This window comes from Bos grunniens, chromosome 28, assembly GCF_055505025.1.
Source record: "Bos grunniens cultivar Pamir isolate PY7600 chromosome 28, Bosgru_T2T1.0, whole genome shotgun sequence".
NCBI classification, from domain to species: Eukaryota; Metazoa; Chordata; class Mammalia; order Artiodactyla; family Bovidae; genus Bos; species Bos grunniens.
This window is the reverse complement of record NC_141192.1, coordinates 33,481,949-33,497,454: the sequence shown is the minus strand read 5'-3', so window position 1 is coordinate 33,497,454 and position 15,506 is coordinate 33,481,949. Positions and strand designations below refer to the sequence as shown.

The 15,506-nt window shown below is 42.3% G+C and overlaps 1 protein-coding gene across 4 annotated transcripts in view; it reads left to right on the top strand.

Annotated features, from left to right (window-relative positions):
* Nucleotides 1–14,148, top strand: part of CHRM3 (cholinergic receptor muscarinic 3) — a 558,540-nt gene extending 544,392 nt beyond the window's left edge. For all 4 annotated transcript variants that reach the window (XM_086381534.1, XM_086381537.1, XM_086381536.1 and 1 more), the window contains one exon: nt 10,111–14,148. In XM_086381534.1, the coding sequence (XP_086237660.1) occupies nt 10,111–11,902 (1,792 nt within the window). In that variant the 3' untranslated portion in view covers nt 11,903–14,148. The remainder of the gene's footprint in view (nt 1–10,110) is intronic.
* Nucleotides 14,149–15,506: the final 1,358 nt, after the last annotated feature.

The window sequence follows — 15,506 nt, the reverse complement described above, 5'->3', positions numbered from 1 at the left end:
AAGGGAAGCAGCACGATGTATCCACTTTTTGAAAACAAGCTTTGTCCTTTTAAAATGAAATTCTGTTCCAGTTTTGGCTTCTGAGATGTTCTGTTTGCACCAGGAGCGACTGCACCATATTAGGGCTCATCTGTCCTCCCTGCGGCTTGAAATGAATCACACGAGCTAAGTTCACAGAGTTTGATTCTGACTGTGCGCGTCTGAAAAGGTTGGATGCCCTTTAAAGACATGTTTGATTGCCGAGCGTGTGTTGATCCTGTTTGATATCCTCCACGGACTGCGTGACTGAACTAAGCTGAAGTTTCCCTGTCACCGGCCTGGGGAAACAGGCGGCGCTTTGGCGCCTGCAGGAGTGGTTGTTCTCCGAGTCAGCTCTGCCACCTAGTGGTCAGCGATGGCATTTCCTGTGTGCGACCAAGTTCGCTTTGGGAAAAGTCATTTCAGTTGTTGAATACTATGGTAATGGTGACAGAAAACAGAGACACACTCTTAGCAAAGAAAGCAGTCCAAGAGACACTCAAAACAATCCCTGCAACATGATGTGTACTGGATTCCAAGTATGGAAGAAGCACTAAATATTTGGTCTTAAAGAAAAGCATGTTTGTGAATTGCAAAGATATTTTTGGTTTCCTCCGTTCATGATTAAAACAATAATAATAGTCCAACTCATTCAGACTTATATTAAAAATTAAGTTACACGTTTTTTTCTGAGTTCAGGAGGTTTAAAAATTGAGAAGCCTCAGTCTTTTTTTCAGAATGAGCTGCCAGAATGGTTGGAGAAAATAAAGTTTGTCTCCTTGGAATCCATTATTTAAAAAGTCTTCAGATTTATATTGGCCTTTTAGGATTCTCTAAGAACTTTCACATGTGTTTTCATATCAGATATTTAAACATGTGTTTTTGTTTTAATTTTTAAAAGTCATCTGTATATTTTACAGATGTTTAACCCCGAATATTTTTTATTCCACAACTAGGGGGAAGGGAGGAAATTTCTTACAATTGTTCTTCACTTTCCCCTAAACTTAGTACTCTCAAATTGTTCTTTGATGTTTTCTCTTTCAGTCTTATTTTAAATTTAAATAAAAGATGTCAAATTATCCACTGCAGTGGTTTTCAAATATAACACATTTCACATCATGACTGTGTATTGAATACATGTTTGTGTGTGTGTGTGTGTGTGGGCACATGCTAAACAGAACTTCTGTGAAACAATACTTAGGTCATTATGTGGTTCATGCTCTGGTATATCCTATTCAATTCTATTTATTTTCTTGTTTATTCTCATGCTGGCCCACTGAATATTATAACTCCTAACTTTTTAAAAAACTAAGTGAATCCATTATGCCTGTGCTCCTAGATAGAATGTAGTGAAAACAATCTAGGAAAATATACACTCAGAGATGAAATCAAGAACCATCCTGTATATACAGTTGTAACTAACCCACATGAAAGAACTGTCCTCCACCCAGAATCCAGGAGGGCTCTCGATGGTGCTGATCTCACCCACAGGCAGATTATGTTGTTTTGCACTCCTTTGCCTGGGGTCTGGGCCCTGGACCACTTCAATAGCAAAGCTCTAAATGTCCCAGGACCCCAGTTACCAGCTCCCACCTGAACAGGGCAGGAACCTGCTATAGATCCCAGAGGGGACCTAGAGCCTGCCCCCTGCCCACTTCCGCTCCTACTGGATGAGCCTCTTTGCCCTTACGCAGGCTGCGCTCCTAGAATTCCTGCCTGGGACCACTTATAAAGTATTCAAGCAGCAGGCTTACAGGCATCTCTGGTCCCAACATCTGTTTATTCTTGAGCATTCAAAAGCAAAGTTTCCCCTTAGCTCGCCTCCTCTCTGACATAAGTCACTTCAGTGAGAATCAGCTCTGAACTCTCTTGATCAAAATTTGCTACCTATACAGCATATAAGCTGTTGAGTCAGGATGAGGAAGAGAGTGTGGAGCATAGAAGTGATCATCTCTTCTCAGAAAAAGCACCTTAAACCGAAGACGTTAAGTCCAGGTTTATCATTGTTTCATTTGAGTCTCACCTAGAACCCTGATTCTTAGAAAGTCACATGTTACTTATAAAATGATAGCTATACAGGAAGAAAGGGAAGTGACTGTCATATCAAATAAGGACTTTTATTAATATTTTTATTATACTCCTTATGAACTTTTGATCAGGTTTTTCTGATGTCAAACCGTACACCAGTAAGACATCCTCCCAGAGCAGAAGGATCCCTTTTAGTGGGTGAATCTGGAACGGTGACACGGAATCCAGAGAGATCATGGAAAATGTCTCAGGTACAGGGACCTGAGTGAAGGTTGGGAGAAGATCTTTCTCATTTGCCTAATGTTTAGGCCACTATACCGTCCCTTAATGCTCAAAGATCGATGTGTCTGCAGCTCAGTAGACCTTATCTCTAAAGCTCTGTCTTTACTAAGAGTATTTAAAGATCAAATGACCATATATACATGGATTTATTTCTGAGCTTTCTGAGCTTTTCTGGCTACATTAGTCTCCATTTAGGCCGGAAGAGGTGTGTATCTTGTTTTATTGCACTTAGCTTTACTCCTCTTCATAGATACTTCATTTTTTTATAAATTGAAAGTTTGTAGCAACCATGCATCAGTAAGTCTATCTGAGTCATTTTTCCAATAGCATTATTTTTCAATTAAGGTATGCACGTTGTTTTTTCAGGCATAGTTCTAGTACACACGGTATCTGAAATTTTAAGTGATATTAGATATTGAATTAATGTTGAATTATAAAAAGAACAATTACCACTGGTAAGTATGCCAAAGAATTCAGATCAAAGATCACTTAACAGTTCATGATTCACAGGCTTTCTAATGATGAGTCAAAAAGCCCCTAATGTAGGCACGAAGGCAGGTATTTAACGAACACATTATAGATAGCTGGTCCAAACTGTAGGTGTCTTTCCTCAATTCTTGTTTCTTTATATTCCGTATTCCAACAAAGCATAATTGGACTGGAATAGTATATAGCTTGTGGTGCTCCTGACAATTCACAGAAATGAAATGAAAGAGAGAATTGGTCTCTGGCTGATTTCCAAAATTCCTGCTTATATTCTTTACCATTATATCAGATGAGTAAAATGAGTTGATATTGAATGTAAACATAATGTGTTACTTCCAGGGAGCAATTTGACATTGCCTAAAAATTATGAGCTTTTGAAAATGATTTTATCCATGTCCTTGTTCTCATCTCAGGTGTGAGTCCATGGAAGGCAGAGTCTTGACTTATTGAATTCAGTAGCGCTGATCTTAATGACCTAAAGCTAGTGGTGGTCCAGTGAAAAGTGTTGATGCTGCACATGGCTGTTATGTTAATAAGGACCCTTTCAGGGGCAGCTAACAATAGCCTTTCTCAGGCAGACCAGACAGCAAAGGAAGTGGTTAGCTTATATCACTGCCAAATTCAAAGTGGTGGGGTTGACTTCAGGAATGGCTTGCTCCAGGTTTGGAAGGTCATCATGATCAGACCATCTCTGCTCCCTCATGTTCCTTCCCGTCTCTCTCCTTCCCACATATCTTTCCTCTGTGCTTAGGTGCTTCACCAATTTGCCATGTGGGTATAAATAGTCAGCAGCACCCAGGAATCCCAAGGAACAGAGAATTACCCTCTTTTTGCCAGCATCCCTATCAACTCCCCAAATTTATTCTTACTGCTCCTGTTTGCATGTTCTTTAGGCCCATAACTAAGGTTATGGAATCAGAACCATGTGATTGATGCCCATCCAGAAATATGTTCTGTAGATGACAGGCCACTTCCTAAAGAAGGACTGAAGGAAAGACAAATAATAGACATCCATTGCATGGTCTTGATAAAAAGCAAAAAAAGAAAAAGAAAGAAGACTGATATATTATCTTTTTATATAAAGCACTGGGATTATTAGCCACGGTATTTATTTATAATAATATCAGCATGGCATAAGTGATGAAAATAGTTCTGCAGGATGTGATCAATTCCATATGACATGGGAGTGGAAACTTAGTATTTAAGGCACTTTAAAAGGTGCTGAAGAAAGTTACATGAGATTCAGAGCACATCAGTGACTGGAGTGAGGTGGGAGTAAGATGAAGCAAGGAATGTAAAATCAGCTGAACACAACTGATTTATTTATTTACTCACGTATTTTTGGCTGAGTGGGGTCTCTGTTGCTGCACTGGCTTTTCTCTAGTTGTGGCTAGCAGGGGCTGAAACTCTTCATTGTGGCACACAGGCTTCTCATTGCAGCGGTTTCTCGCTGTGGAGTGAGGGCTTCAGTAGCTGTAGCATGTGGCCTCAGTAGTCGCAGCTCCCGGGCTCTAGAGAACAGGCTCAGTAATTGTGGTGCCCAGGCTTAGTTGCTCTGTGCATGTGGGATCTTCCCAGACCAGGGATCGAAGCCGTATCTCCTGCATTGGCAGGCGGATTCTTAACCACTGAGCCACCAGGGAAGCCCTGACAAGGGGGCTTAGCTGCTGTGTCCAGGAAGCTGTGGAGTGAAAGGTGGTGGGAATATAAAAGCTGTTCAGAGAGCACAGATCTTCGTCAACTTATGATAGGGATACTCCTGATGAACCCATTGTAAGTTGAAAATGTTGGTAAGTTGAAAATGCATGTAATACACATAACCTACCTAACATATACCTTAGCCTAACCTCAGAGAAGGCAATGGCACCCCACTCCAGTACTCTTGCCTGGAGAATCCCATGGACAGAGGAGCCTGGTAGGCTGCAATCCATGGGGTCGCAAAGAGTCGGACACAACTGAGCGACTTCACTTTCACTTTTCACTTTCATGCATTGGAGAAGGAAATGGCAACCCACTCCAGTGTTCTTGCCTGGAGAATCCCAGGGATGAGGGAGCCTGGTGGGCTGCCATCCATTGGGTCGCACAGAGTCAGACATGACTAAAGCGACTTAGCAGCAGCAGCAGCCTAACCTACTTAGGACACTCACTCACATGAGCCTATAGTTGGACAAAAGCATCTCATGCAAAGTTTATTTTATAATGAAGTTGAATGGTTCATATTACTTGCTGAATACTGTACTGAAAGTGAAAAGCAGAATGGTTGCCTGGGTACAGAATGGTTGTTAGTGTGTCTGTTGTTTACCCTCTTGATCATGCGGCTGACAGACCTGTGGCTCTCCACCACTGCCTAGCATCATGAGAAAATCCCATAACTCATATCACTTACCTGGAGAAGACATCAAAATTCAAAGTATGATTTCTGCTGGAATGCATATCACTTTTATACCATTATAAAGTCAAATATCTGGGGGTTGTCTGTATATAAAAAATGAGCAAGGTATGGTGTCTGAAAAAGAGAAATGTGTAAGAGTGATAGAATGAAAATAATCCTTATCTGAACAAACATAGTGGAGCACTTTGGAGAGGCATCCTCAGCCCCCTAATAGAAGAGTGGTCATTAATTTCCGAGGCAGGTCATTGAGCAAAGGTGTCTCACTAAAGACAAGGCTGATCTCATATATGTAGCTGTAGGTGCGGTGGAGGAGGTACCAAGGCAAACACCTTTAGAACTATGCCAAACTGGGATCTGCATGGAGAAGGGAGAGCATATTGACTTTCCATATATGTACCTTGGAAAGTGAAAGCAGAAGTCGCTCAGTCGTGTCTGACTCTTTGTGACCCCATGGACTATACAGTCCATGGAATTCTCCAGGCCAGAATACTGGAGTGGGTAGCTGTTCCCTTCTCCAGGGGATCTTCCCAACCCAGGGATCGAACCCAGGTCTCCCGCATTGCAGGCAGATTCTTTACCAGCTGAGCTACCAGGGAATCCCTATGTACCTTGGAAGAAATCGTAAATGCTGTTGAGTACCCCAAACAACATGTAGCCCTTCCTAAATACGGACATCCCTTTGAGAGGGAGCTGGGAGATATAGATGAGCTGACAGCACCTAATAAAACCCAGAAAAGTAAAAGGAAATAAAGAAAAAAAAAAAAAAAAACGCAGCAATTACCTGTCATTGGAAATTAGTGCAATGTAGATTTCATCTATGGGAAAATAGTGATGGATTATACAGTTTTTAAACTAGGCAACCCACTCCAGTATTCTTGCCTGGAAAATCCCAAGGATAGAATGCCCTGGTAGACTACAGTTCATGGGGTAGCAAAGAGTCAGACATGACTGAGCAACTTCACTTTCACTTTCTCTGTAATATAATAATACATTATATTTAGACTAGTTACAATATTCTACTATTGCAAATGGTGCTGAAGTGAATGTATCTAAATGTATTTATGAATGCAAAGATGTGTGTGCTTACATATGTCCAATCACATATGTGTATACATGATACATATATACCACATATAGTCACTTTAAATATTCTTCAATTAGACTTTAAAGAGGTATATAATGAATTGTACCCAGTTAGGAGGGACAAGTTAGGAGCCTGGGGGGCTACAGCCCATGGGGTCACAAAGAGTCAGACACGACTGAGTACCTAAGCCCAGCACAGTTGTGTGGATGACCTGATGGTGAGGCAGAGGAATACCACAGTTAAACAAAGAGGCAATAGGCTTGGATTACCTGGGGATGAATCTCTGTCCCTTTACCTTTACTCGTTAGCTTGATTCTTAGACAAATTACTTAACCATCTGGGTCTCAAATTCCTGTTAAAAATGATATTATTTTAAAAATTAAATAAGATAGTGCTTATGACAATTTGCAAAATGTGTACCATGTAGGAAGTATTATATAATAAGTATTTCCTTCTATCATTTATTATTGCATCAAGTTGAGCTCTTTGACCACCAAAGCAAAGTAAATTCACTGTTCAGTAAAGAATAAAATGAAAATAAAATGGCAGATACTGCACTAATGCAGCATGTATTATAAGCAAGCTCTGGTCTAAGTACTTTCAGTTCAGTTCAGTTCAGTCGCTCAGTTGTGTTCAACTCTTTGTGACCCCATGGACTGCAGCACACCAGGCCTCCCTGCCCATCACCAACTCTCAGAGTTTACTCAAACTCATGTCCATTGAGTCAGTGATGCCATCCAACCATCTCATCCTCTGTTGTCCCCTTCTCCTCTTGCCTTTAACCTTTCCCAGCATCAGTGTCTTTTCCAATGAGTCAGTTCTTCGCATTAGGTGGCCAAAGTATTGGAGTTTCAGCTTTAGCATCAGTCCTTCCGATGAATATTCAAGACTGATTTCCTTTAGGATGGACTGGTTTGATCTCCTTCCAGTCCAAGGGACTCTCAAGAGTCTTCTCCAACACCATAGTTCAAAAGCATCAATTCTTTGGCGTTCAGCTTTCTTTATAGTCCAACTCTCACATCCATACAATCACTACTGGAAAAACCATAGCTTTGACTAGACAGACCTTTATTGCCAAAGTAATGTCTCTGCTTTTTAATAAGCTGTCTAGGTTGGTCATAACAGAGCAAGCATCTTTTAATTTCATGGCTGCAGTCACCATCTGCAGTGATTTTGGAGCCCAGAAAAATGAAGTCTATCACTGTTTCCACTGTTTCCCCATCTATTTGCCATGAAGTGATGGGACTGGATGCCATGATCTTAGTTTTCTGAATGTAGACTTTTAAGTGAACTTTGATGAGAGAGAAACTTTCCTGACCAGTTACCATTGGATTCTAGGTTGAATTTATTCCATTATACAAAATGTTTCATTCTTATTTCTCAGTGAGGAAACTGGGACTCAAAGAGGTTAAATAATACCCAAGATTTCACCCTCAGGAAGTTTTTGAACTAAGCTTTGAATCTATGCCTTTGGGACTCCAGAATCTTCCTGCTACTCCTTAAGCTGTTTCCATAAGGCATGCTATGAACCTCACTGCACTCCTTTGAGAGCTGCCCCTACCTGCAGTATCTAAAGGCTTAATTTGGACTCTTACCATGTGCACGTGTCAACATATTTGTACTGTAAACATTTACAGTGAACACTTTTAACCAAGAGCCGCAACATAGTAGACCACGGTCTCAATAGATTCTTGTTGTGATTCTCATATGTTGTATTTGTGGTATGACACTCACTGAGGAATGATTCACTGAATAAAGTCCACAAAGATTGGTGGTATGAGAATCCCAGAGTCAGCTGTGATGTGAAAGTACAAGCCTGGGGGTTCTAAGAGGTTGAAGCAGGTCTCAACCTAAGGCTCTCCCTGACAGTACAGAGGGTCTTACTAGAGATGTATTCGTTATAACCATTCTTGGTCATTTATTTATTTTGGTAACAACTGATTGACAGAACCAATTGCAAAAAAAAAAAAAAAAAGTGATACAAATAAATGTATTTACAAAACAGAAACAGACTTACAGATTTTGAAAACAAATTTATGGTTTCCAAAGTGGAAATGTGGGTGGGGGAGGGATAAATTAGGAGTTTGAGATTAACATATATGTACTGCTGCTGCTGCTGCTAAGTCGCTTCAGTCGTGTCCGACTCTGTGCGACCCCATAGACGGCAGCCCACCAGGTTCCCCCGTCCTTGGGATTCTCCAGGCAAGAACACTGGAGTGGGTTGCCATTTCCTTCTCCAATGCATGAAAGTGAAAAGTGAAAGTGAAGCTGCTCAGTCATTTCCGACTCTTCACGATCCCATGGACTGCAGCCCACAGGCTCCTCCATCCATGGGATTTTCCAGGCAAGAGTATTGGAGTGGGTTGCCATCGCCTTCTCCAATATATGTACTACTATATATAAAATAAACAATCAACAAGGACCTACTGTATATCAAACAAGGAACTCTAGTCATATTCTATAATAACCTCTATGTGAAAAGAATCTGAAAAAGAATGAATATATGTGTATGCATAACTGAATCACTTTGCTATACACCAGAAAGTAACACAACATTGTAAATCAACTATAATATAAAATTAAAAAATAAAAAAGAACTGGGACTTCCTGTGTGGTCCAGTGGATAAGACTCTGCTTGCAATGCCAGGGCTCCAGGTTGGATCCCTGATCAGGGAACTAGATCCCACAAGTCACAACTTTAAAAAAGATTCTGCATGCCACAGCTGAAAAAGATCACATTTGCTGAAACTAAGACCCAGTGCTGCCAAATAAAAAAAAAAATTGTTTTTCAAAGAACTAATTTTAGTTTTGCAACTATTTATTGCATATGGTACTAAATGCTTTTTCATAACTAGAGATAACGTATCTAACTACTAGAAATATTCAGAACTGGTTCGGTTCAGACTGTTCAGTTCAGAACAGTCTCGTCAGGGTTCTGCATATTATCAAGCAAAAGATAGCTGCCTTGTATACTGTTCCCAACTGTTACAAAGAACCAGTACATTCCTTTTTCTTACTGTGTGTCGAAGAGAAACTATAAAGTGATGTGATTATATGCTTACTTCCCCCCTTGCTGTTGTTGCTTATTCCACTGAGGCTTACATGGCTGGAATTCCCTTAGAGGTGCAGTGTCTAAAGCCTGGGATAGGTAAATGCCCAGGTGGATAAAATGCAAATGAGTAAGATCAACTGCTCATGTAGCATGAGAATAAAGCAGTGCTGAATATCATAATTGCATCTATAATATTTCCCCTACTTTTCAAAACATGAGAAGGAAGGAAAGGTTTTTTGATAGCGCCATTGTGTGGAAGTATTTGTGGTCTGTAGAAATGTGGAAAATGTGGAGAAAAAAAACACAAAGCTCAGTGCATGCAACCAGCTAATTGTGCTACCTCGAACAAATCGATCTGTGCCTGCCCTGTGCTCCTCACCTTGATTTAATTTATTTACTTTTATCGAAATAAACTTGACAACTCATGATCTTTAAAATGAGAGAATGAACCTGATGTGCAGGTCCGTCTCAGGTTCATATTAATAGGGTTCCCCTGGTGGCTCAGAATATAGACTCCACCTGCAGTGTAGGAGACCCAGGTTTCATCCCTGGGTCGAGAAGATCCCCTAGAGAAGGAAATGGCAACCCACTCCAGTATTCTTGCCTGGAGAATCTCATGGACAGAGGAGCCTGGCGGGCTACAGTCCTTGGGGGCACGCATATCATCCAGTGATAGGTCTTCCGTGTCTTTTAGAGGGTGCAATGCAGAAAGCAAATCCAGTGAGGGCAGTAACGGTCCTGACTCCATCTTTTCTCTTTTCTCCCCAGACTATGTCAGAGAGTCACCATGACCTTGCACAATAACAATACAACCTCACCCTTGTTTCCGAACATCAGCTCTTCCTGGATTCACGGCCCTTCGGATACAGGGCTGCCCCCAGGAACGGTTACTCATTTTGGCAGCTACAACATTTCTCGGGCAGCTGGGAATCTCTCCTCTCCAAATGGCACCACCAGTGACCCTCTAGGAGGTCATACCATCTGGCAGGTGGTCTTCATTGCATTCTTAACAGGCGTCCTGGCCTTGGTGACCATCATTGGCAACATCCTGGTGATAGTGGCATTCAAGGTCAACAAGCAGCTGAAGACAGTCAACAACTACTTCCTCTTAAGTCTGGCCTGTGCTGACCTGATTATTGGGGTCATTTCGATGAATCTGTTTACTACCTACATCATCATGAACCGATGGGCGTTGGGGAACCTGGCCTGTGACCTCTGGCTATCCATTGACTACGTGGCTAGCAATGCCTCCGTCATGAACCTTCTGGTCATCAGCTTCGACAGATACTTTTCCATCACGAGGCCGCTCACGTACCGAGCCAAACGAACAACAAAGCGAGCTGGTGTGATGATAGGTTTGGCTTGGGTCATCTCCTTCATCCTTTGGGCTCCTGCCATCTTGTTCTGGCAATACTTTGTTGGGAAGAGAACTGTGCCTCCAGGGGAGTGCTTCATCCAGTTCCTCAGCGAGCCCACCATAACCTTCGGAACGGCCATTGCTGCCTTTTATATGCCTGTCACCATCATGACTATTTTATACTGGAGGATCTATAAGGAAACTGAAAAACGTACCAAAGAACTTGCTGGGCTGCAAGCCTCTGGAACAGAGGCCGAAGCGGAGAACTTTGTCCACCCCACGGGCAGTTCTCGAAGCTGCAGCAGCTATGAGCTCCAGCAGCAGAGCATGAGACGCTCAGCCAGGAGGAAGTACGGACGCTGCCATTTCTGGTTCACGACCAAGAGTTGGAAGCCAAGCGCCGAGCAGATGGACCAAGACCACAGCAGCAGTGACAGCTGGAATAACAATGATGCCGCTGCCTCCCTGGAGAACTCCGCCTCCTCCGACGAGGAGGACATTGGCTCAGAGACCAGAGCCATCTACTCCATCGTGCTCAAGCTCCCAGGTCACAGCACCATCCTCAACTCCACCAAACTACCTTCATCAGACAACCTGCAGGTGCCGGAGGAGGAGCTGGGTTCAGTGGGCTTGGAGAGGAAACCCAGCAAACTTCAGACCCAGCAGAGCATGGACGATGGAGGCAGCTTTCAGAAAAGCTTCTCCAAGCTTCCCATCCAGTTAGAGTCTGCCGTGGACACAGCCAAGGCCTCTGATGTCAACTCCTCGGTGGGGAAGACCACGGCCACTCTACCTCTATCCTTTAAGGAAGCTACACTGGCCAAGAGGTTTGCTCTGAAGACCAGAAGCCAGATCACTAAGCGGAAACGGATGTCCCTCATCAAGGAGAAGAAAGCGGCCCAGACCCTCAGCGCCATCCTGCTTGCCTTCATCATCACCTGGACCCCCTACAATATCATGGTTCTGGTGAACACCTTTTGTGACAGCTGCATCCCCAAAACCTATTGGAATCTGGGCTACTGGCTGTGCTACATCAACAGCACCGTGAACCCCGTGTGCTATGCCCTGTGCAACAAAACATTCAGAAACACTTTCAAGATGCTGCTGTTGTGTCAGTGTGACAAGAGGAAGAGACGCAAGCAGCAGTACCAGCAGAGACAGTCGGTCATTTTCCACAAGCGGGTGCCTGAGCAGGCCTTATAGAATGGGGTGCGTTCAATAGCCGTCACCATACGCACACATCAACCCACAAACCTTAGGAGGGAGTAAGGCGAGGGTGGGGGTCGTCTCTGGCACTGATAAACATGTTTTTATCACCCAGACGTGAAAGAAGCTGCCTGTTTCCCGGTCCATTAAATAAACCCATTTTAATATCAAAAGTCAAATACCTGTTCAGCCAAAAATAAGTAAGCTTATTACTGAATATGAAGGAATTTATTCTGAAATAGACTTTGTTTTTTTCTTAAAGAGAAGGAAATAATTTTTTCATAGCAATTACACACCCAGATTGGTCTGCCTGGGTCTTTTAATTCCCGTTAGCTCTGGAATCCCGGTGAGCGTAACTAACTGGCCCAGTTGTCACATGTTCTCCAAGGATCCCCAAAGTGTCCATCGGATCCCACATGGAACATGTCAGGCTAGTGAAGCCATGGTCCTGAAAATCTTTCGTACGTTGCAAAACAGCACCTCCTCGTCCCAGTAGAGCTCCCTGTCTTCTCATCGGTGTGTCATTAAGCTCTCTTTGTGGACTTGATTCTTGCAAAGTACTGTTTTGTGCAGTTCAAGTTTCGTACAAATAAAAGATATATAAGTATATATGTGTATATATATATATGTGTGTGTGTGTGTGTGTATGTGTGTGAATTCCACGCACACACACGTAGTGTATATAATATAATGGGAATTAATGAACTGGCAAATTACTCCGGCAATAGATGCTTTCAGTACTTTGGTGACTAAAGTTTCTCTAGGATCCTAACACAACGTCAAAGTGAAATAAACCCAGTAGTGTTTTGGAAACCAGGGCTGTTTTCCTGGAGAACAGGCAGCAGACAGCAGCCAGGCTCTCTGGGCTGATCTGTGTAGCACAGTCAGCCTAGCGAGTCAGATGAGCACCATGGTCTGACCAGATTCTGAGTAAGTTTTCACCTTTGTTGACACCCTCAACAAAGCTAAATCAAATGGGGGCCCCCTCTGTGCCCAAAGAATGAGTCACATCCGTGGCTTTGAATTTAATGGTCCAAATCTGAATGTTTCCAACCAAAACCTTTGCTATCTTACCTGCTTGAAATTTAATAATAGTGCCACATTTGAATTTCATGCACAACATTATCTGGGGCAAAGCAGAAGAGACCTCGTGAGGGCCAGAGAGGAACACAGGATTCGATTTTTTGCTACTCAGCATCTTTAAATGCGAAAGGGCTTAAACCTCTTGTCACTTTGCTGTGACCAATGCTTTCTGGTGTTCATTGTGTGACCTTCACCCAGAATAGGTGGGGGTTGGCAAGTCCCAAATCCTCTGAAGAAAGTATTACACTCTGAAATGTATTGCTGCAAATTGATTTCTTTAGTACATTTCTAAAAAGTGATTTTTGTGTTCTCTTCTGAATTGACCCAAATGCTAACTGTTCTTTTTGGGGGAGGGGAGGGGCGCTGCTGTGGCTGTCATCTGTGTTGCTGCTATAGTTGTTGAGGTTCCTTTTCTCCTTTTGTGGGGGCTGCGTGGGGAGTGGGAGGGGTGGGAGGCGGGGGGCTGAGGAGAAATCTTCTGTCTGTACAGGGTCTCTGTGTCGTGAACCCGGAGCCAGGTTAGAAGCTGCTTCTGTTTTCAGTGTGAGCTGGTGTTTACAGCAGATTTTGACAACAGTGGGACTGTACTCAGTGGTGTCTGTGTTCCTGAACTATTTAATTTCGTGTTATGTTTATAAGAAGACATATTTATGCATATTTCACCAAGTGTCTATTTAATGTTGATGAATATTACTCTTCAGTCTTCAGTAATGGTGTGTCCCTTGAAAGTGATTGTTAAGGTCCACTTGAGCAATGAGTAGGGTATATTGTGCTTTCTTGTTGCTAAGAAGAGGAAAAAGTCATCCTGTTGGTGTCAGGAGGTACCTAACTCTGTCTAGGTAGTAAAAAGTCAACCGCAACTTTATTGTAACGGTCTAATACTGTTCTAGTTAAACCTGATGGGAACTGATCAAAGCAACCCTCCACCAGTGTGTTTGAAATCACATGACAAGGGGAAAAAAGCAAATCTGCGTAATTGAAAGAGTGGGGTTTTTTGGCCCACGTTTGACCAAAGAGTAAGAAAAAACAGAGACTATTTTCTAACGTGTGTAGCAGACTACAGAATGTTATGTTATCAACCTGTGAAATGTCTAGTGAACAAGTGCATCTATATTTTATTACTCACGTTGGCCTGGCACTAATAAATTTGTGAATGCTGATTCAAGTCTCCTTGTACATCAGTAATTCCCATTCTCTTTGAAACTCCTATCTTGCCTCCCTCTTGAAAGGCCAATACCTGTATTTTTAAAAGATATAATTAAAATTAACACACGGAGAATCCCTAAGCTGTAGTGGAACTGTGAAGTTTAATAACAGGTCTACTCAAACATGATTATCTCCTGAATCTTGTCCCTTTATGATACTGATAATGGAAGAAATGAAAGACATCTAAGACATCAGCTCTCTTTTTTGTGTTACTGGTTTAATTATAGAATTATTTTTAAATCTCCTGTGGGTGAAAACTGCTTTTACATACTGACTGACTCTGTTTTTAGAAATGTATGTCCCACTGACTCGGTTTACGGAAATGTATGTCCAACTCTTAGATCATTATCAGAAAAGGAAAATAAGAAAAATTATTTTGAACACAAAGAATTTAGAAGTATAATCAAAGATGTAGTGAAATGTTTAGAACTGGACCATGCATTTCTCAAAGGACTGTCACCAGCAAAGGTATTCAACATTTACATATGATCATCCCCAAAATGGGAATCAAATTGCTTCATTCCATAAGAATGAGGTTTGCAGAGTTTTCATGATTATGTAAAACTGAGAGAGTAAAAGAATAAATCCTAAATAAACTACATGTGAGGAATCTACCCCCACCCCCAACATACGCACACATGCTCTTCCATTCTCTATTCTCCAGGGTCTACCAGTTAGATGAGAGAAGTGAGCTCTATGATCCTGCATTCCCCCTGATTCTGCCCTTTTCCCTGGTGGCTCAGATGGTAAAGAATCTGCCTACAATGCAGGAGTACTGTGTTCAATCCCTGGGTCAGGCAGATCCCCTGGAGAAGGGAATAGCAACCCACTCCAGTATTCTTGTCTGGAAAATTCCATGGACAGGGGAGTCTAGTAGGCTACAGTTTATGGGGTCACAAAGAGTCAGATACAACTGAGTGACTAACACTTTCACTTTTCACTTTCACTGCTGTCTTTTATCCATCACCTACCTGTGGCCTTTCTCTAGTGCTCTGTATTATCCTGAATCATCTTTGACTTCAAATCTAGCCTTGAATCTCCAAATAAGTTCCATTTCTATTCACTTTTTCACATATAATAGTTCTAGATTCTGGTAGAAAAAAAAAAAAAAGATAACAAAGCATAAGCTTTAGAATTTGCAGGAGCTAAAGATCTAGAAGGCATGGCAGCTTTCTCTGTCAACCCCCTCTGTGTACAGATAGGCAAGTTCCTTGCTCTGGGATGGGGTGAGAGCCCTTTGTGCATCACTTGTGAGAAGGGGGTGCACAGCTCTGGTGCAGAGTTAGCTGCCTCGGATCTATCTTAGGAAGGG